Raw genomic sequence first — 22,140 nt, forward strand, 5'->3', positions numbered from 1 at the left:
AGAAGATGAGGGCGGCTATTAAAAATAAAATTGATCATAGAAAAGACATAACCAGCAGAAGAATATTCAAAGGCAAAAATCGTTTAAATTAATAACAAGGCCGGAAGAAAGCTGTAGTAATTAGTCATAAGTGGACATTTTGGCAAAAGCTTGCTATAAACTCTCAGTACTGCCGTAAGTTGAAAGAAATCAATTGCAAATCAAAGAAATGACGAAAATCTAAGAAAAAGTTGAAATCATTTATTTTTTACAACTAGAAAAATCAATATACGAAAAATAAATGTAGGTGCCAGGACAAAACTAGAATGATACTAACTAGAATATAAATATGGGCACAATGTAAGGAACACCGTAACAAAAAGGCATTCTTGATTTTTGAAAGTTAAAAAACAATTTAAAAAATTCAAGAAAAACGAATTCATATTTCATTGTTCAGCACTCAAGACATAGAAAAGATAACTAGTCATCCGATACAAAGATCTATCCTCCTGAAGAGAACAAAAAATAGGAAAAAGCAGAATTCATAAATACGAAATACGACACATTGACACATTTTGCAAAAAAAATGGTCAAAGAACTTTTAAGTTAAGACTGCATTTATGAAAAAGTTTCAACTGTTTTTTCAAAACTTAACGCCAAAAAATGATTGAATTTTTATTGAAACGAAATTAACGTCCCTAATGTTGCACAAAAAAACTGTTTCTAGCAAAAAACTGTTTCTAGCAAAAAAATACAAACGAAAAACTGACGAACATCGGAAAAAATCTACCAAAATCGGATTAGCATATGTACAATTTTAACAAAAATTATGTCCAAAACAATGCCCAAAAATTAACTAAAAAATCAAAAATTATTTGCCAATTTTCAACTTGAAACGCATTTTCAGGCTCTGCAAAACCCTGTGGTATCAATTTCCGAGTTTGACATTTCAATATAATATCGAATAAAATTTATTTCTTTAAGAAACCAAATTAAAAGCAAAAAAATTGGGCAACTTAGACGAAAAAAACGGCTAAAAACGGTTATCTATATGTGCAATTCAGTCAAAAACTACTTTTCAAAGTCAAAAAGTCATTCACTAAACACAGCGCATGATCAAAAAACTTCTCTCGCTTAGCGAAAATCTGTTCACCAAGACAGCTTTTCTCACTTTCGCTTTTAGGTCAAAATGCCACGTGAACAAATCTACTTCCTGTAAAAAAAACCGAGAGGAAACCAATACTCCTTTTCGAGTCGTAAAAAGACCGAGAGAAAACCAATACTCCTCTCCGAGTCGTAAAAAGACAGCGCCCCAATACAATTCAAATTCTTTTAATTGTAAAAAAACCAAGAGAAGGCCAATAATAGCCTCAGCTATCGCTCTGTGGCTATTAAAAATAAAAGCAATATAAATTGAGCGAAATGGACAAAAAACGGCTGAAAACGGTTATCCATTTGCGCCAATCTCTCAAAAGCAATATTCCAAGTCCAAAAGTCAAACGACAAGGCAGCAGCGCCTGTTCTTGAATAGTTTACCTGTGGAAGGCGCTATCTTGGACTGATTTTGAACTTGCACGTTTAAAGTTCCATTCACAGGATCTTGCATTAATCGCGCTGACGTTATCGAAGGTTGCAGATTGTTGTCAACAACCTGGCCAGCTGTAGACATAGGCTCAGATGTATCAGATGTCAATTTACTTGGAGGCGGTGAGGTAGCTGGGCTGTGAACACGGTTGCCCCTTCTACTTGAAGATGAGGGAACCCGGTCCAGTTTGGCTGTATCTCCTGTTGTTTCATTTGATACTTCAGCTGAAAACAGCAATATATCTCCAACAATTTAAGCGATAAGGTATGGTGGGGTTGTTTTCAAATGTTACTTCATATGAAAAAAGTAAACAGAAGCGAAATCTACAGGATCTTAAAGCAGTTTCAAAAAGAGAAGTTTTCAACTATTCTAAAATATGTCGCGATATGCTCATTAGTTCTGGGTAGTGAATGTAACTGCAATAGGTACATAAATTACCAGCCAAAAAGATCTCTCTGCGATAGGAAGCAAGAAACAGTCTTTTATCATAACCCAGGCCAAATGTTATGTTTCTCACCACAAATGATTGTTGCTTGCTTACGGAATGTGAAGTGGTTGCTGTCTGGTCCGGAGGCGGTGGTGGTCTTCCTCACTAGTATGATGCAGACCTCCAGGACACTTCTAAGGATGTTGACCGCAGAGTCTCTTCCCTCGATGCCCGTGGTCACGTCCACCTCATTAATCTGCAAAAATTAAAACCTTGCAAACAGACACAACGCTCAAGTCAACAACTGTCCAAGGCAGAAGCATACCCGGCAGATTGGCGTATAAAAACCAGCATTGATTACCATAACCCCGACTGAGATTGAAAGAAATGAGTTAATTTTTCTACAAAAAAAATTTTAGAGCGCAAACTATTTTGATGTCATTCCTTAGTTAGACATACTTCTGTTTCTTAATGAGGGGATACAGAGGCTAGCATCAATACTGCATTTTCGGTTAAATTCTAAAAATTATCTTTAATTCAGCATCTAAACTGAAGGATTAAGCATAATACAAATGCCAGCTGTCAATCGCTTTAAAATAACTTTGAAAACCTAATGTATTATGACTTAAAGGCCGGGCTTCACATATTTATCCTGTTTCTTTTGACTTTGTCTTTCGACTTTGACGTAATCAATGCATTACGTAATTCAATACTTGAGAGAAAATCCAATCAGTTGGAAAAGTTAGTGAAGTAAGTCAGAATTCAAGAGTCATAATCGTGACTTATGTAAAACGAAAAACATGATCAAAAGGCAAAGCGAATTAAAAACACGTCCTGACATACAATTCAAAGAATTTTCATGGACTAAACAAAACATAGCCGCAGAAAGCAAAAAGACAGACCAAAAAAGGAAATTATTTCTCTTCATTAGGGGCTGAGATGTTAAATTTTGATTAAGATACTGTATAACTTTTTGCTGTTCCTAATAGCTGCTCTTAAATAAACTTGAATTATATATAAAGTTGAAGAAGTTAGGAAGTTAATTTTGAGAGTGAGGTAAATAACGTGTGACCAAAAACTTAATCATGCGAAGGAACAAAAAACTTGCTCACTAATAGTGAAAAATGACGTCACGCACGCATTCAGTTGAAAATGCATTAATGAATGAAGAAAAAGCCGATTTAAGTGATTGTGACGTCATATGGTTGTAACAAAAATCTTGACGACGAAATAAAAAACATAGCAGGAAAAGTCCTGACCAACAATTCAAAGAATTTTCATTGACTAAAGAAAAACTAGACCTAGAATGGACAAGAATGAGATTTGGAAAACCATTCAGAAAAAGCAAAGAAAAACTTGAAAAAACAGTAAAAATCAGAGTCAAATTGCCGCATGTGAACAAAAAAAATTACAACACCGAGAAAGCAAATTTTTTGTTCAAACACCGTTTTCTCACTCTACTTTAAAACTTTAGTGAAAAATTTACGCGGTAAAACCATTCTTTTTCGCTCCACTTCCTGTTTCGGCGTGACCAAAATTACTACTCCAATTTGACTTCAAAAAATGAAAATGAGAGAACAGATCTTAAAACATAGCTGGCAGATTGCCAGAAAATAGCCGCAATAGCTTTGTAGATCTGCAGTCTCAAGAAGAGAACAACAGAAACAGAAAAAAAACTCTTAAGTGGTGAGATGTTATATTTTGATTAAGAATCAATCTGTTTAATTTATCCCCGCTTCTGTTACCTGCTCTCAAATGACTTTCATTTAGAGTGACACACACCCATTTGACCTTATCTCTCTGAATTAAAGTAAATAAAAGTCAATTTCAAAGTGAGGAAGTCATTTTTGAGAGTGAGGTAAGTCTCGTGTGACCAAAAATTTAATCACGCGAATGCACAAAAAAACTCGCTCCACTAACAGCAAAAATTGACGTCACACACGCACTTCAGTTGAAATTACATGAAAGAATGAACAAAAAGCAGATTGTGACGTCATATGGTCGTAAAAAAATCATGAAATAAAAAACCAAGAGAGAGCCAATAGTAGCATCGCTTCGCGGCTATTAATAAGCATTAGGGATGGTAACTAAGATTTACAGGGAGAAGAGTTCAAGTAGCAGGCACCTAAAATGCGGGCACCTAAGTAGCGGGCTTTATGGGTTTAATGAAAGGGCAGAATGAAAGAGTAAAACTAGCTAGAGAAGGTTTCACACAAAATGTTGAACAAGCTTTGACTTATGGTAAAGCGAAACCAATTTTTTTTGACGAAGAAAAAATATAGCCATATAAATACTGAAATACAAACGAACGAATTGAAAGAAAAACTAAAAACTATTGTACCCGACCAGTAGACCAATTGAATAATGAGAGCCAATCATAAAAAAACAGATTTACAAAGTTTGAAAAGACATAAAAGCAATCGAGGTGTATAAACTATTAGGATCAGCGAATTGAACACAAAGGTGTTTGATTACAAAAGCAAGAAAAGAGTAAACAGAGCTTCAGAGCAACTAAACTGCACTCTGTCAGAAATCTGGCCACACATAAGAGACAAACAGAAGCAACAACGAGTGAAAAAAATTAAAATTAGCGCAAACCACAAACAAGTTGCTCACGTTTTTGAAGCTAATATTCTAAAAACTAACACTAAAAATCTGAGACGGTAGCAGCAACCCATGAAAAATGTTGGTGGCCACTACAGATCGAAACACACGAAAAATAACAATTAGTATAAACTATAAGGATCAGCGAGTTGAACACAAAAGTGTTTGATAACAAAGGTAAGAAAAGAATAAACAAAACTTCAAAGCAACTAAACTGCAGTTTGGCAGAAATCTGGCCACACACAAGAGAGAAACAGAAGCAAGAACGAGTTTAACAATTTGACGATATTAGCGCAAATCACCAACCAGTTGCTCACGTTTTTGAAGCTAATATTCTGAAAACCAAAACTAATAACCTAAGATGGAAGCAGCAACCAATGAAAAATTTTGGCGGCCACTACAGACCGAAACACTCGAAAAATAACAAAAAAATTGTAAAAATTGAAAGAATACAAAGTTTACACGAAACGTTGCAAAAAATCGTGGTATTAAAATTTCAAAAACAACTTTGGTTTTCGCTAAAAACTTTCTAATAACCCTTAATCAAGCCTCTAAAAGATTCATTGGATCCCAAAGATCAAACATACCTGGCAGATTGCCGGAAAATAGCCGCCGTTGATTCCAATAAGCATGATTCGGATTGAAAGAATAGATATTGAAAAAAAAATTGTACAAAAACATTTTTTAAGTCCGATTTATTTTGATGGCATTTCGTAGTTGAACATACCTCTGTTTTTAGAGAGAGGCTACAGGGGCTACTATCAATACCAATGAGCATTATAGAGAGGTAATTAATACTTATAAGAACGACGTTCAAATAGCGGGCATCTAAAATAGGGCTTTATGGGTTTATCCCGTTTCTATTTCTGACTTCAATTTTTATACTGACTCTGTTCAGTTTGAATTGCTTTGCTGAGCAACTGAAGTTCAAAACCACTTTTAGCAGAATGAGAGAAGAGAGAAACTAGCCTAGAGAAGTCAAAAAGATTTAACGCAAAATGTTGAAAGAGCGGCAAAATTAGGTAAAGAGAAACATTTGCAGGCTAAAAAACTGAAAGACAGACCAAAAAATAGTCTTTTCATTGAAGGCTGGGATGTTATACTTTGAATAGGAATCTGAACAAGTTATTACTGCCTCTATCAGCTGCCCTTAAATAACCTTCATTCAGAGTGACACATTCAATTGACCTAATCTCTTTGAATTAAAGTAAATAAAAGTCAATTTCAAAGTGAGGAAGTCATTTTTGAGAGTGAGGTAAGTCAAGTGTGACCAAAAATTTAATCACGCGCATGAACAAAAAAACTCGCTCCACTAAGAGCGAAAAATGACGTCACACATGCAATTCAGTTGAAATTTCATGAACGAATGAACAAAAAGTCGCTGTGGCGTCATATGGTTGTAACAAAAATCATGACGACGAAAAAAAAACATAGCAGGACAAGTCCTGACGTACAATTCAAAAAATTTTCATTGACTAAACAGAAAAACTAGACCTAGAATGGACTATGAGTGAATTGAGAAAAACATTTTGAAAAAAATCAGAACAAAAAATTAAGAAATAAACAGAACATCAATGTCAAAATGCCGCATGTGAACAAAAAAACCACTAGCGAGAAATGAAAATTTAATTCAAACAAAAAACTAGGCCTAGAATGAGCTGTGAATGGATTGGGAAAACCATTTAGAAAGAAATCCGATCCAAAAAATCGAAAAAAACAGTAAAAATCAGAGTGAAATTGCCGCATGTGAACAAAAAACCACTACCGAGAAACCGAATTTTTGTTCAAACACCGTTTTCTCACTCTACTTTAAAATTCGAGCGAACAAATTCACGCCACAAAACAACTAGCTTTTTCGCTCCATTTCCTGTTTCGGCGTGACCAAAATCACTACTCCAATTTGACTTCAAAAATCATGAACATGTGTGAACAGATCTTAAAAATAAAAAAGACAGCGCCCCAATATAATTCAAATTCTTTGAATTGTAAAAAATAGGAGCGCTATAATAGCCGGCTGAGAAGATGAGGGCGGCTATTAAAAACTGAAACATTACCATAATTTTTGAAAAACTTTATAGAAGCAAAATTTAAAAAAGTCGCTGAAATTCGTTATATTTATAGCTTAAAACAGTTTCACTGAAACTAGAAGAAATGAGCTGATTTATTTCAAAACCCTGGAAAAGTTTCAGTGTCCTCAAGATTGAATAACTGCGCAATGACGGAAGTTACCAAATTTTATTGAAAAATGTATATTATTGATAAGTCGACTTATCAAAAAAATGTATTTTAATGATAATTCGTTATATTACAATCTTCAGAGGCATTTCTTTCTCACCAGAAACAATCAGTCGACCCATCTTCACGCTCAAAAACATTTTAAAAAATTGAAAAATAAAAATATACTGCTTGACCAGCAGAACATTAGACTAATACCAGCCAAACAGAAAACCACAGTTATAGAAAAATGGAAGCAGTCAAAGTGTATAAATTTTTAAGATCAGCGTTTTGATTGCCAAGGTTTTCAATCACAGAGGTAAGAAAAAACGAGAACTTGTCAAATACGCAAAAGATTGCTTGATTATATAAGAGCCAAGGAAGGGCAGGGAAAACAGAGTGTATCTTATAAAAAAAATAAACCAGAAAAAACAACCAAAGTCTCATTAGAGCTTGTGGTGACAATATCTTTAAAATTAAAGATTCATTGTTAAATTTAAGCGCAAACGCAGCACAACGATCAGCGAAAAACCGATAACATGAGTTCAGAAAATTAAAAAACATTCAATTTTAAAAAAATTGCTAAAATTCGTGATGCTAAAATGTTGAAAGCCATTCAATTACCACTACAAACTTTGCAGTAACCTATTAGTAAACCCTAGACGAGGTTCTTTGGCACCTAGGGCTGAAAATGTAAAAATTAGTATAATGTGCGTATTTATGTTTGGAGTACCAAAACATATAGCTCACAATTTAGTGCTGAACATACTATTGTCTCGTAGTGAGACGAAACAGGGGCTAGTATCAATACCAAAAAGCTTTAGAGATGGTAACTAAGAACAAAGTTCGAGTAACGGGCATCTTAAATTGGCCTTTATGGGTTTATTTCGTTTCTGTTTCTGATTTCGCTTTTTGATACTGACTCTGTTCATTTTGAATGGCTTTGCTGATCAACTGCAGTCTAAAAACACTTTTTGCAGAATGAGAGACGAGTTAAACTAGCCTAGAGAAGTCAAAAAGATTTCGCGCGAAATGTTAAACAAACTGTCAACTAAGTAAAGCGAAAAAATAATAGAACTACGACGAAGTTAGAAACATAGCAGGACAAGTCCTGAAATACAATCTAAAGAATTGAATAAAAAACAGAAATAATGCACCTGACCAGAAGAACAATCGAACAACCCTAGCCAAAAAGACAAAATAGTAGTTTAGAAACTGAAATAATCAAACAAACTAAACAAAAAAAACAATCAATGCTAAAACTCTTAAGCCTTTACACTGAAGGCAAAATATGAAACCCTTGAGTATACTCATTAACTCACGAACAAGCCTTGAAAGAGATTTATTTACCAGTAAATGCAAATAGGAGAAATGCTTCAAAAAACTGATAAGTGCCAAAGATTCTAAATTTTGCAGAAAACATATTTAAAACCTTCTTTTTGTCTGGATTTCTGTCAGCAAAAACCAGATGCAGAAATTCAGAAAGTTTTGCCGGCCATGAAAGATCGTTAAACTCAAATGACAAATATAACAAAATCATGCCAAAATTCTTAATATTTATATGTTCAAAACCATTTCATTGTCTCCCGAGACTATCCAATATCTCTATTTCAAGCCTGAAATAGTTTCAGTGGCTCATAAAGATCGATGAATCTGGAACAATAAATTTCAGTTGTAAAGAAAGTCAAATTGTATTAAAATTTTGCAAAAATAGAGACATTATAAAACTGAAAACCATTCCATTGCCCCTAGCAACCATGCGGTAACATACTATCAAACCCTAAAGGTAGTTGCCTGGCCACTGAGGTGAAAAACATCAAAAAGACAAATATTTTAGAAACACTTCAAAAAAATTGCAAATTGTATCCAAAAATCGCTAAAATTGTGACATTAAAATGTTGAAATCTATTTCATTGCCACCAGAAATTATGCAATAACCTAATATAAAACCCTAGGAGATTCTTGGCCCTTGAGGCTGAAGAAAACTAAAAATGACAAATTTTAAAAATTTGTAATACAAAAATGTTGAAAAACATTCCATGGGCAATAAAAATTTTTCAGTAATAGTTTATAAACACCTAGAGGACTTTCTCTGGCTCCTGGGGCTGGGAAAACTTAAATAATAATAAATATTTAAAAATTTTAAAAAACTGCAAGCTTTATAAAAAAAAAATGTTAAAATTCGTGATGTTAAACTGTTAAAAGCCACTCCATTACCACTAAAAACCATGCAGTAATTTATTAGCAAACCTTAGACGAGGTTCATTGGCACCTAGGGCTGAAAACCTTAAGAAATGACATAAAATGTATGTTTGAAACACCAAATCATATAGCTCTTAAAATGGCCAAAAAAAACTTATTACGTCATGCAAAAGATCTTCATCAATTTTGACGAAACTCAAATTTAGACTGGTTAAAAAAACTCAAAAAATGACAAACACGAAACATAGCCAGAAGATTTCCAGAAAATAGCCGCAGTTAAAGCGCTTGATGCACATAGCGAATAAAACCGAAAAAGAAAAAAAAAGAATACACAAATTTACTAATTTTTTCTGCTTTCAATGACAAAAAGTGTTCTAATTTGGCGTGCAGTTTTAGTTAGATTCTAAAACTATACTTAATTCAACCTCTGAACTGAAAGCTAATAAGCGTAATACCGATATTAGCCAGCAAACACTCTAATGAACTTTGATAACCTAATTCTCAAAGACTTAATGACCGTGCTTTATCGGTTTATCCCGTCTCTTTTGATATTGCTATTGTGACTTTGACCATATTCACTATATTCCGTAATTCTATGCTTGAAAGAACTTAAAATCCGTTCCGTTGAAACAGTGAGTGAGGTAAGTCAGAAGTCAAACGTGAAAACCGTGATCAAAAGGTAAAGCGAATTTTAAAAAAAAGGAGAGCGCCTAAATAATAGCCGTTTGAGAGGCTGACGGCGGCTATTATAAACGCAAACTGTTCGATTTAGTAATTCCAATATAACCTTTTAACCATAATCACGGCCTTCCCAGTATCTTCACGACCCCAAGGATTTGAGAGTCTACTAAACCCGGCTGAGGCATCTTCGATGACCGCTGGGCTTTATCTGTTTATCCCGTTTTGAAGTCATGAAAACAGGTGTGCAAAAGATCTTACAAAAAGAAGAATATAGCAGGACGAGTCCTGAAAAGCAACCCAAAGTATTAAACAAAACTTAATACTACTGTATCTGATCAGATCAGTTGAACAATGCCAGCCAAAAAAGCTCAAAAGTTCAGAAATAAACATCAAACAACTTCAACAAAAATATAATCATTGCTATGACAGTAGAGGCTTTTACACCGATACACATATTTAATGCGATTAAGTATACCCATTTACCCACGCACAAGCCATGAAATTGGTTTATTGACCAAAAAAGATAGAAAAAATCGAGAAATAAGACAAAAACTTGAAGAAATTGGAAATCTCAAAAACTAAAAGAACACTTCCGAATAATGTATTTAAATGTTCTAAACCACTTTTTTGTCTCTGAAATCTGTTCAGTAACGTATCTGCAAGCACTAAAAAAGTTTTGCTGGCACGAAAAGATTAATAAATTTAGAAAATGAAGGTTATGAAAAAACTGCAAAAATTCATGACATAAAAAAGTTGAAACTGCAAAATTCATGACATAAAAAAGTTGAAACTGCAAAAATTCATGACATAAAAAAATTGAAAAACATTCCATTACCACTAGAAACTATGCAGTTACCTATTATCAAACACTGGAGAAAAATTTCGAAAAATTCTAACAAATAGCTCTTAAAATGGTCATAAAAAGTAGTTACGTCTTGCAAAAGACCTTTATCAACTTTTACAAACCTCCATTTCAGACTGGTCCAACAAAAAATTCAAAAAATGACAAATTGCGACGTGAAACATTTTAGGCTCATTAACCTTGAACTACGGCCTCCCCAGTAGCTTCACCATTGTAAGCACTTGAAGGCTTACTAGACGCGGCTAAGGGCCTCTAATGGGTCCCGTTTTTAAAGACGAAAAGTCACATTGGTCAGACGAACATCGGTCAAACAAAAAAATTGCATAAAAAAGACCAACAGGTCTAATATAATTGCTACAAGCTTCGTTTGAGAGCAATTAATTCAGGCTCGAAAACTATTCGAATACAGTTTGTTCAGCAAAAATTGCTCTGATCAGACCCAATTGCTGCTTGAGTCAGCCCGTAGTCTTTAATCTGAGAAGTTGATTGCTCTTTTATTTTATAAAACAATTTTATGACCAATTTCTCTTACACTTGTATGAACCCCAAACTCAAATTTCCGCTTAAAGTTGTCAGCAAAAACTTGCTCTTAATTTTATATGAACAAAAAATCATGAAAAAGTATCGGTTGATCTTGGACAAGGTATTGGCTGCTGATAAACGATGTTATAACCAATTATTGTCCCAATGGTCTAATAACGGTCGTTTGTTGTCTGAGAGGTTTGATCACGCTTAATTTTCCTTGAGTAGAGCCGCTCAAAATTTTAACGTCAACATTTTGGAGTAACAAATGGAAAGCATTTGGATAATCAATTGAACACGTCAAAATCAAAACGTTTAATCGATATGCAATCATTTGCAAGAATACGATAAGAGCCTCTAATTAAACTTGATGTCCGATGAGCTTTACCTGTTTATCCCGGTTTGAAAGCTCGAAGTCATGAAAAAAGGTGTGAAAACATCTTAAAAAAGCAGAGCACCAATACGATCCAATTTTCGGTTGTAAAAAAACAGGGGCGCTATAATAGCCGACTGAGAAGCTGAGGTGGCTAATCAAAAGTAGAAAAATCATTGCAACATTTCAACATTGCCCAACTCATCATACTTTTGACATCAAAACTGATTTTTTTCAGCGAAATCTACAGAGCAACTAAACTGCCGGTTAGCAGAAATCTGGCTACACAAATAAGAGAAGAAGCAATAGCGACAAACAAATTTGTAAAATTGAACAAAAACTACAGAGAAGCTGCAAAATCCTCAGGTAATATTCTCAAATCCAAGTCGACGCCCCGGAGATGTAAACCAACCGTGAAATCCCTTTGAAAAATTTTGTAGGCCACTGGAGATCGAAAAACTCGAACTCGAATTATCACAAATTTCCAACAATATAAAAAAACAAAAATTTTGCATAAAGTTTCTAAAACTCTTGGTATTGCAACCTTTTCATTGTCTCTGCAAATTATGCAGTAACCCACTATAATGCCCTAAAAGGTTTCATTGACAAATAACCCATTTCCAAAAACTGGCTCCTTGAAGACCGAAAAACTTGAAAATAGACACAAAATTTTCAAAACTTGAAATTGCAAATTTTATCAAAAAAATTGCTGAAGTTTGCAATATTTATATCAAGAAAACCATTAGATTGCCATACGAAACAATGCGGTAACCTATTTTCAAACCATAGAGAAGTTTCACTGCCTCTATGATAATTTTCACCACCATTTTGACTAAAAGTTTGCATTACCCAACTACTTTGTCATAAAAAAATACATTTGAGCCCCACAGGTTTCATTTCCCTAAAGATAGAAAAACTCAGTTAAATACAAAAGTTTTCGAGAAAAAAATTTGTCAAAATCAGTATCATTTTCTGTGTTTAAGTTTGCATCATCACAACGGTATCTTGAAAGCTAACTTTATCAATGTTGAAATACATCAATTTGAGACTAATCAATCCAAAAATCAATGTGCCAAAAAAGCGTGCAAAACTTTACGTTTTAAGGAGCTCAAATGAAATTTATTGCCCAACAGACGTTCAAAAAGGAAATGCGGAAAAATAAACAATAGATGCTTAAAAAATCTGTTCAGAGAACATTTATTTTTTGAAAAAAAACTAGCGTCGCGCAAGCGTCCAAAAACCATCAAGATAGACAAAGAAGAAACCGCGCAAAAAACTAATTCAGAAAAAATCCGGATCTTTGAAAATGAGAGTCCTCAAAGCAAAAAAGACAAACTATATAACAAACAACAAAACAAGAATAGCATTGAATTTTAGCATCAATATCGTTTTTTATCAAAAACAGCTCATCGAATTCCATTAAAGGGAGAAAAGACAAAAATCCCCAAATCAAGGCACGATTCAGATATTTACTAAAAAATTTCAAAAACAATTGGTATCAAAGTCATCAATAACATGAGCTTAAAACGACAACTTAAAATCAGCTGAAAACCAATAAAAATTGAAACTACGTCGCACTTAAATGCCAATAAGAACTTATAATTGAGATTTAACGACAAAAACGCGCAGAACTCAAAAATCCACCAATATTTTTTTGGAAAGTAAATAGTGACAACAATGCAGGTCAGAACCTTCGCGACTATTTTCTTTTGAAAACAAAGCAGTGTCAAAGTTGTAAAAACCAATAGCTAAAACTATAATTCCAATCATATCCGGCAAATTGCCGGAAATAGCCGCTCTTGACCCGCTCGACGCACATTGTGATTGAAACAAAAAAGAGAAAATTATGAGATAGAAACTGACAGAATGTATCAAATGTATGAAAGTGTCAAAGTGTTCTCATTTGGTGTGTACATTCTGCATATTCGGTAAGGTTATAAAAGTGCACTTAACTCAGCTTCTAAACATAAGGCTTTTAAGCATAATACTAATGCCAGCTACCATTCTCTTTAATGAACTTTGATAACTTAAAGCATTATGACTTAATGACCGGGATTTATATCTTATCCCGTTTCTTTTGATTTTGCACTTTCGACTGACCGTATTCACTATATTACGTAATTCAATATGTGAAAGGATTTGAAATCCATTCAATAAAAACAGTGAGTGAGTGAGGTTAAGTCAGAAGTCAAACGTGAAAATCGGAAAATGTAATACGGAAAACGTGATCAAAAGGTAAAGCAAATTTAAAAAAAGGGAGAGCGCCTAAATAAACATAGCCGGCAGATTGCCGGAAAATAGCTGCGATAGACGCTTGTCCTTCCATGAATTGAAACAACTAAAGAAACAAGATAGGCAGAATGACCAAAGTCCTTTAGTAGACCACTAGATTTTTTGTGTTAGATACGTATGATTTGTAAAAAGAGAGATACCTAAAAGAGCTTTTTCAAAATTGATTTTCGAAATCAAAAACTCAAGACTAATACTCATGAATTAGGGCTTATAAGTTTGGCACTACTTAGATGCACACTATTGGTCTTTAAAACTGAAACAGTTATTTTGGTTCATTTATGCCTCATTAGAAACCATTGAGAGCTGCCATTAGTGAGAATGATTGATAAATCAGAAATAATTTTGACAACAAATGGTTTCCAAGTCAAGGAAGCATTTCCTGCCGGTTCAGAGATTCAGTCAATCGCGAATAGACACAATTAGAACACAAGTGCTTTTTTGAAAGCACTCAAGAGAAAAAAACGCTGAAGAAAGAAATAACATTGCCGCACGTAAAAAAGTTTCTCAAAAATTTGTTTAAAAACCGAACTCTTTTTCCACTTAACATGTAGTCTGTATAAAATCACGCTTCGTTTTTTTAGTAATCCAAGGCGACTAAAATCATCTCACTAATTTGACATCTCGATGACACTAAAAATTTAAAAAAGGTTAACAGCGCACCAAGAGATTCGAAACTTTTGAATTGTAACAAGAAGTAAAACTGTACAACAAATGATAATTGTCATGCAAAAGTTTTCAGACAAAGGCAATAAAGAGTAAATTGGATTTTTTTATTTTCAAAGTTTGAACTCTCTTGAGCGGCTTTAACTCTTGTCAAGATCAATAAACAAATTGGAAATCAAATAGATCATTTTTATTTTTTTCAAAGTCCGCAGATGTCAGTGCTTGAGAGCACTTGATCATTTAGAGTTCTACGTTGTACGGACTAAAAGAGAAAAAGAGCTGCTTAATTTCAGCAAAAAGCTGAACATGAAGTAACAAAACTGTACAACAAATGATAATTGTCATGCAAAAGTTTTCAGAAAAAGGCAATAAAAAGTACGCTGGAATCTTTTTTATTTTAAAAGTTTGAATTCTCTTGAGCGGCTTTCAATTTTGTCAAGATCCACAACAGAAAACGTAAAACTTTACGCAGGAGGCAATGCAGAGCTTTTTTTTCAACTCAATTTCTCCATCCCCCAGCTCTAACTTTCTTCCCTTCTCGATGTGCAGCATCGTAGCTGTTGCCCCCTGTATTGGTGCTGGCAAAGTTCCACCATGCTGTGGCCCATCCTCCTCTGAAGAAGTAGACATTGCAGCTGTAAAAGCACGCATTTCCTCGTCTGTATATTTTTCATGGGCTGCTGCCAGGCTTTTCGGAATTTTCGTCTTCGTCGAATCACTGCCTCGTGCCTTAGAGTCGGAAGCAGAAAGGACACTCTTCTCTTGGATGACAGGAGCTATCTTTTTTCTCCTCCTTTAGAAGACTTAGATTTCGCTTGCCCAGAATCTAAATCACTTTTTGGGGTTTAACTTTAGGAGGTGCTTTACCACTCGTTTTAGATTTAAAAGTTGACATTGCCTGCTTAGTTTCAAAGAGCGGTTTTCGAACCGCAGCATCCGTGACTTAAATTTTTCTCTCTTGTTGCCTAAATTTCTCGGCCCCTCCTTTCTCAAGCGATACCGCTTGTCCAGTTTCAAAAAGCTTTTTTTCAACATTAGATGTCTCACTGGCTTTCGTTTTCTGATCTCGTTGCCTGGCTTTCTCGGCGGCTTCTTTCTCCTCCAATATCCATTTTCTTTTTCGCTGCTTCCGCAGTCCAAAATCATCACTGTTGAGAAACTCTTTGAGTCGAGTATTTAGGGGGTCAATATTTAAACCGATAAAGTATAATAAAGCTGAGTTGAACTGCATAACCATCTTCTTCAGGGTACAATAAGATTCTTAAACCTTATTCCTCAGGTCACGAATTTCCATATCAGTCTTGTCGGATTTGGGAACACTTTGTTCCACATGGATGATCGCAAGTTCCACCTCTTTTTCGCTGTTTTCAATGGTTTTCTTAAAATGCGTCTGCAATGACGATACAGCAAACGTGGTATTCATCATACCGGAAACGTGAATCAATAAGAACCAAAAGCATCAAAATGCTAATATAAGTACGAAACTATTTCAATGAACATACTTATTAACTGTTAATTACGAAAGTCCATCAATTATTGAGCTATAAAACTGTTCTTTAAGTTCAATTGAATGTATGTAACTATTAGAAGCTCATTAAAGTTTGCGAGTGTGCATTTTCATTTCAAACCCCCCCACATAAAAATTTTCAAATACTTTACTCCCAAACCCATCAAACTACCCCCATTTGGCACTACCCACACACAGCACTACCCCCATCAAACTCCCCAAGTGAAAAAAAGGTGAAATAGGAGAAACAGGTGCAACGTTAATCGACAAAAACCCCGATAAACGACGCGCCTCAACTGCTTAGCATTGAAATGAACAAATAATCAAAATCGAATTCAAAAAAGGCTTTCTGTCAACCAAATTGTCCGAATCTGCTTATGCGTCATCCCCCTCCCCCACCCCAATCTCCTTCAATTCACCCCCCCCCCCCCCACCCCCCTCCTTCAATTCACAATCTCCACCATCCTTCAATCCCCATCGTCCCTCGAACTGTAATAGCAAAGCGCCGCACGACACGGAAAGGAAAGCGCTTGATCATTCAGCCTCTTTCATCATAAAGCCACCTCAGTAGAAACAGTAGACAAGGAAGAGCAATGTTTTTCAACAAAATAACACAAAGGTATACAAAATAACAGAAGCAACTAATTTTTAGGAACAAGGTCGGAGACAGACTCAAAAGCAAATCGAGCAGTACCAGTTGCGCAAGAGTTTTGAAGTGACCTGCTATGCCCTCAAGAGCGCCGAATAAAAGGGAACAAAACAACTGAAGTACAAGGTCAAGTTCAAGTAAATCGCAGTTAAAGTAAATTACCCTTCCCAAGGTTCTTCATGTCTGGTGTCAAATATTTGCAAACTATTACTCGCTTATTATTTAATGTTTGCATTTGTTGTTTGCATGCATAAAGAACGCAATTAATGGAGCATTCTCCATAACCCTACTTTTAAACCCTTCTACAACCCCTCCCCCCTCCCCACTCCGCCCCGCTTCCCCACACTCCTTAACACATAACCCCCCCCCCCTCCATCGAAACACACACAAAACAATTTATGCGTACAAGAACACACAGCACAAGTGTGCACAGAGCCTGAATCTCAAAATCGGGTTACAAAAGCACCAGCACTAGCTTCAAGTTCTATTGGGGTGTAGGATTATGGAATACTTTACCACAAGGTGAAATAAGATTAGGGTGGAGATCTTGAATTATGAATAGATTATAAAAAGGTGAATTCGGTTTCTGCGTATTCGTATTCTTTCTGCGTAATCAGCCACAATATATAGTGAGAGAGCTTAAACGCACGTGTGAAGCAATTGAATGCTTAGATGGAAAACACGCAATTCAAAAAGAGCGTATTGTGCATTTAGAACGCAGTTCAAATGAGCAATGAACACATCTCAATAAGAGCAATTGACTTTTGACCTTTGAACACGTTTATGGAATTATGGGACACGCCATAGATTCGGTCAATGCAGCTAACACAGGTTGTTTTAAGAGAAAAAGGCAATTCAAATGAGCAATGCAGCTAACACAGGCTGTTTAAAGAGAAAAAGGCAATTGAAATGAGCAATGCAGCTAACACAGGCTGTTTAAAGAGAAAAAGGCAATTGAAATGAGCAATGCAGCTAACACAGGCTGTTTAAAGAGAAAAAGGCAATTCAAATGAGCAATGCAGCTAACACAGGCTGTTTAAAGAGAAAGTCATAGAACACATTACCAATAGAGAACAGTCTAATAGATCAACATAAATGAGTAAAGGCATGAACACACAGAACATGTACTGAAGTTGGAAAGATCAAAAGGAAGCAGAAAGCAAAGCAGTTATCTAATAGTAGGGCATGCTTCATGATTTGCCATTACAATCCTTCGCCATGGTCCAGCTCATTATGTTTTGGGTGGTTAACCCATAGACTCAGGTTCAAACCCGACTGTTGTCAGTCATTTTATACGAAGACCGTGTTAAGGGGTTGTTAAAACATACAAAGATAGGCGCTTAAACATGGTGTTCAGTGGCTCTTTTTCGACGTTGAATTAATATATAGATAAATAAGACAGAGCAACATTACAATCCGACTCTTGGATTGTAAAACCTAGCGCCCTAATAATAGTCGCCTGAGATGAAGGCGGCTATTAAACAACATAGCTGGCAGATTGCCAGAAAATAGCCGCAATAGATTCGTAGATCGGCCGTCTAAAAAAAGCAGTAAAAAAGACAGACCGAAAAAATTCGTCTTTTCATTGAAGGCTGATCTGTTATATTTTGATTAAAAATCTGTATAAGTTATTGCTGCCTCTATTAGCTGATCTGAAATAACCTTCATTTAGAGTTACACACACCCATTTGACCTTATCTCTTTGAATTAAAGTAAATAAAAGTCAATTTCAAAGTGAGGAAGTCATTTTTGAGAGTGAGGTAAGTCAAGTGTGACCAAAAATTTAATCACGCGCATGAACAAAAAAACTCGCTCCACTAAGAGCGAAAAATGACGTCACACATGCAATTCAGTTGAAATTTCATGAACGAATGAACAAAAAGTCGCTGTGACGTCATATGGTCGTAACAAAAATCATGACGACGAAATAAAAAACATAGCAGGACAAGTCCTGACGTACAATTCAAAGAATTTTCATTGACTAAACAGAAAAACCAGACCTAGAATGGACTAAGAGTGAATTGAGAAAACCATTTTTTAAAAATTCTGATAAAAAAATAAGAAAAAAAAACAGAAAATCAATGTGAAAATGCCGCATGTGAACAAAAAAACCACTAACGAGAAATGAAAATTTAATTCACACAAAAAACTAGGCCTAGAATGAGCTTTGAATAGATTGGGAAAACCATTTAGAAAAAAATCCGATCCAAAAAATCGAAAAAACAGTAAAAATCAGAGTGAAATTGCCGCATGTGAACAAAAAACCACTACCGAGAAACCGATTTTTTGTTCAAACACCATTTTCTCACTCTACTTTAAAATTAGAGCGAAAAAAATTCACGCCGCAAAACCACTCGCTTTTTCGCTCCATTTCCTGTTTCGGCGTGACCAAAATCACTACTCCAATTTGACTTCAAAAATCATGAAAATGTGTGAACAGATCTTAAAAAAAAAAAGACAGCGCCCCAATACAATTCAAATTCTTTGAATTGTAAAAAACCAAGAGAAGGCCAATAGTAGCCCCAGCTATCGCTGTGCGGCTATTAATAAACGAAAAACGTCAGATGACTTGCTCTTGAACTACAGGCATTAAAATTTAGGTTAGAGGGGAGGGGGTGTAGCTTTCAATGTTTTCATGGATTCAGAAAAAAAACTCGAGAGGTTTCATCCTCCCTGATGTCAAACTGATAATTTAACCACTATGCTATATATGCTTTGCTACTTCCTCGCTTTCAATCACCTGTATGCTAGCAATAGACCTATTTTCGGAATGAGAGCAATTTAGATCACGAAAAAATTAAGAAGTTGAAAAGTTGCTTGAGCAAAGAATGTTCCAGAGCAAAAGCGCAAAAACGGGCAAGCAAAAGCTCTGTATAAAACAAACACACACGGCTAAAATAATTGCTTCAAACTTCGTTCGAAAGCAATTAAAAAGATTGGCGATTTCAGCTCAACTTTAAACTCAAGTTTAACATTAGACAGACAAGTAACATTGAACTATAGCCAACAATAACATTAAAAAAGCTGCGGTAATCTTAATGCACGATTTATTTAAACAAAGGTCGCAGAATTTTCGGATCTGGGAACAGAACAGATCCGAATTTTCTCTATAGAGAACAAACATAGCCGGCAGATTGCCGGAATAGCTGCGAAAGAATAGACCTGCGTGTCATATAATAGAGATAGAAACAGATACCGAACTAAATTGAAAAAAAATCGACGCCGCTCAAAAAACTAGGTAACAAAACATTCAGCCATAAATTAATAAACCTTGTTGAAATTCATTGCGCAGAAGCCTTTTATTAGGGACCTTTACTGCGCATATGAATTCCTTTGACCTTAAACAAATTCAAATTAAACTTAAGTTTTTAAAGTGCAAAAGTCATTTTATTGAGTGAGGTAAGTCACATATGATCAAAATTTAATCACGCAAACAACCTTAAAACTTTTGCTAAAGTGAGTGAGAAATGACGTCACGCGCGCAAATGCCGTTAGTGAGAGGAAGAAGTCATTCAGAAAAATTGACTTTTTCAGCTTTGCTGTGTGAACAAATGTAAAACGAAAAAAGAGCGTCAGACGACGAAACAAAAAAACATAGCAGGACAAGTCCTGACGTACAATTCAAAGAATTTTCATTGACTAAACAGAAAAACTAGACCTAGAATGGACTATGAGTGAATTGAGAAAACCATTTTAAAAAAAATCAGAACAAAAAAATAAGAAATAAACAGAAAATCAATGTCAAAATGCCGCATGTGAACAAAAAAACCACTAGCGAGAATTGAATATTTAATTCAAACAAAAAGCTAGGCCTAGAATGAGCCGTGAATGATCGGGAAAACCCTTTAGGGAAAAATCCGATCCAAAAAATCGAAAAAACAGTAAAAATCAGAGTGAAATTGCCGCATGTGAACAAAAAACCACTACCGAGAAACCGAATTTTTGTTCAAACACCGTTTTCACTCTACTTTAAAATTAGAGCGAAAAAAATTCACGCCGCAAAACCACTCGCTTTTTCGCTCCATTTCCTGTTTCGGCGTGACCAAAATCACTACTCCAATTTGACTTCAAAAATCATGAAAATGTGTGAACAGATCTTAAAAAAAAAAAAAAAAGACAGCGCCCCAATACAATTCAAATTCTTTGAATTGTAAAAAACCAAGAGCACCGCAATATAGCTACGCTCAGCTTACAGCTTCGCAGCTATAATAAAATCTCACAATCCGAACATACCGATTGAATAAGATCTCCTATGCGTAATGTGCCTTCCGATGCTGCCACTCCCCCAGGCACAATTTTGGTCACTCTCAGGCCACTCGCCCCTGCTGCTCCGGCGGCTGCTGTGCCTGAGGATGATGATGAGGTAACACTGTGGAATGAAAACCCAAAGCCCTGCTGTTGCTGGCGTCTTAGACGAACCTCTGAAACCCACCCTACTCTTAACCGCAAAAAGTTTTCAATCGCTACATCTCAAATTAGCATAATAGTTGTAAAGATCGAATATTTTTAGTACTTTTTTTCTTTCTCATGTTGCCATCTATGCTAACGCTTAGATTTTTCAACTACCTGGTTTGACGAGAATCGAAGCAAAACGACTGCTTTCATTTGATGATAAAGGAACAATGTCAGAAAATTCTTTTTAAAAAAACAAATCAACCCGCATCATCTCCCGGATTAATTAGACGTCGAAAAGCAAATTCTCCAAGAGCAAAAAATTGATTGAACACAATATCAATATACAAATTTATTTTAAATTCAGCAGTACAAAAAATTTGATTTGTGATGTGGGTGTAGGCAGCTAGAGGATAATGGTGGCTGGGTACTGGTCATGGAGGATAAAGGTTGGGTGGAATTGATAGGTATGCGTAGGTGGAGTTAGGCGAGTGGGGGAGTGGATAATAGTTCGGACAGGGAGGAGGTACTGTTATGGGATTTTAAACACTTACTAAAATGACCTTTTCACATTGAAAACTGCCCAAGGTAAATAACTCCTGAAGATATTAGAAACATAGCCGGCAGATTGCGGGAATATAGCCGCCGTTGACGTGCTTGATGCAGATCGCGATTGATACAGAAAAATAATAAAAAAAAGAAGAGAAAAATTGACCGAAATTTTTTTTTTGTGTCAAAAAGTGTTCTAAATTGGCGTGCGGTTTCATTTATATTCTAAAACTATACTTAATTCGGGCTTCTAAACTGAAAGCTAACAAGTTTTATACCATTATCAGCTAGCAAACACTCTAATGAACTATGATAACCTAATGCACTATGACTTAATGACCGGGATTTATGGGTTTATCCCGTCTCTTTTGATTTCGCGCTTCTGGCATTGACCGTATTCACCGCATTGCGTCATTCAATGCGTGAAAGAAATTAAAATCCATTTAGTTGAAACAGTGAGTGAAGTTAGTCAGAAGTCAAACGTGAAAATTGTGACGAAAAACAAAACTTGTAAAACGAAACAAGTGATCAAAAGGTAGACCGAATTAAAAAAACATAGCAGGACGTACAATTCAAAGAATTTTCATTGACTAAGCAAAAAACTAGACCAAGAACGGACTATGAGAGAATTGGGAAAAC

At 35.3% G+C, this 22,140-nt stretch overlaps 1 protein-coding gene across 2 annotated transcripts in view; it reads right to left on the minus strand.

The window, feature by feature from the left end:
- Positions 1 to 22,140, minus strand: part of LOC142337630 (uncharacterized) — a 448,376-nt gene that overhangs the window by 27,351 nt on the left and 398,885 nt on the right. For both annotated transcript variants that reach the window (XM_075387006.1, XM_075387005.1), the window contains 3 exons: positions 20,794 to 20,981; positions 2,106 to 2,247; positions 1,516 to 1,788 (listed from right to left, as the gene is read on the minus strand). In XM_075387006.1, the coding sequence (XP_075243121.1) occupies positions 1,516 to 1,788; positions 2,106 to 2,247; positions 20,794 to 20,981 (603 nt within the window). The remainder of the gene's footprint in view (positions 1 to 1,515; positions 1,789 to 2,105; positions 2,248 to 20,793; positions 20,982 to 22,140) is intronic.

Source organism: Convolutriloba macropyga, chromosome 4, assembly GCF_964194025.1.
Source record: "Convolutriloba macropyga chromosome 4, txConMacr16.3, whole genome shotgun sequence".
NCBI classification, from domain to species: Eukaryota; Metazoa; Xenacoelomorpha; order Acoela; family Convolutidae; genus Convolutriloba; species Convolutriloba macropyga.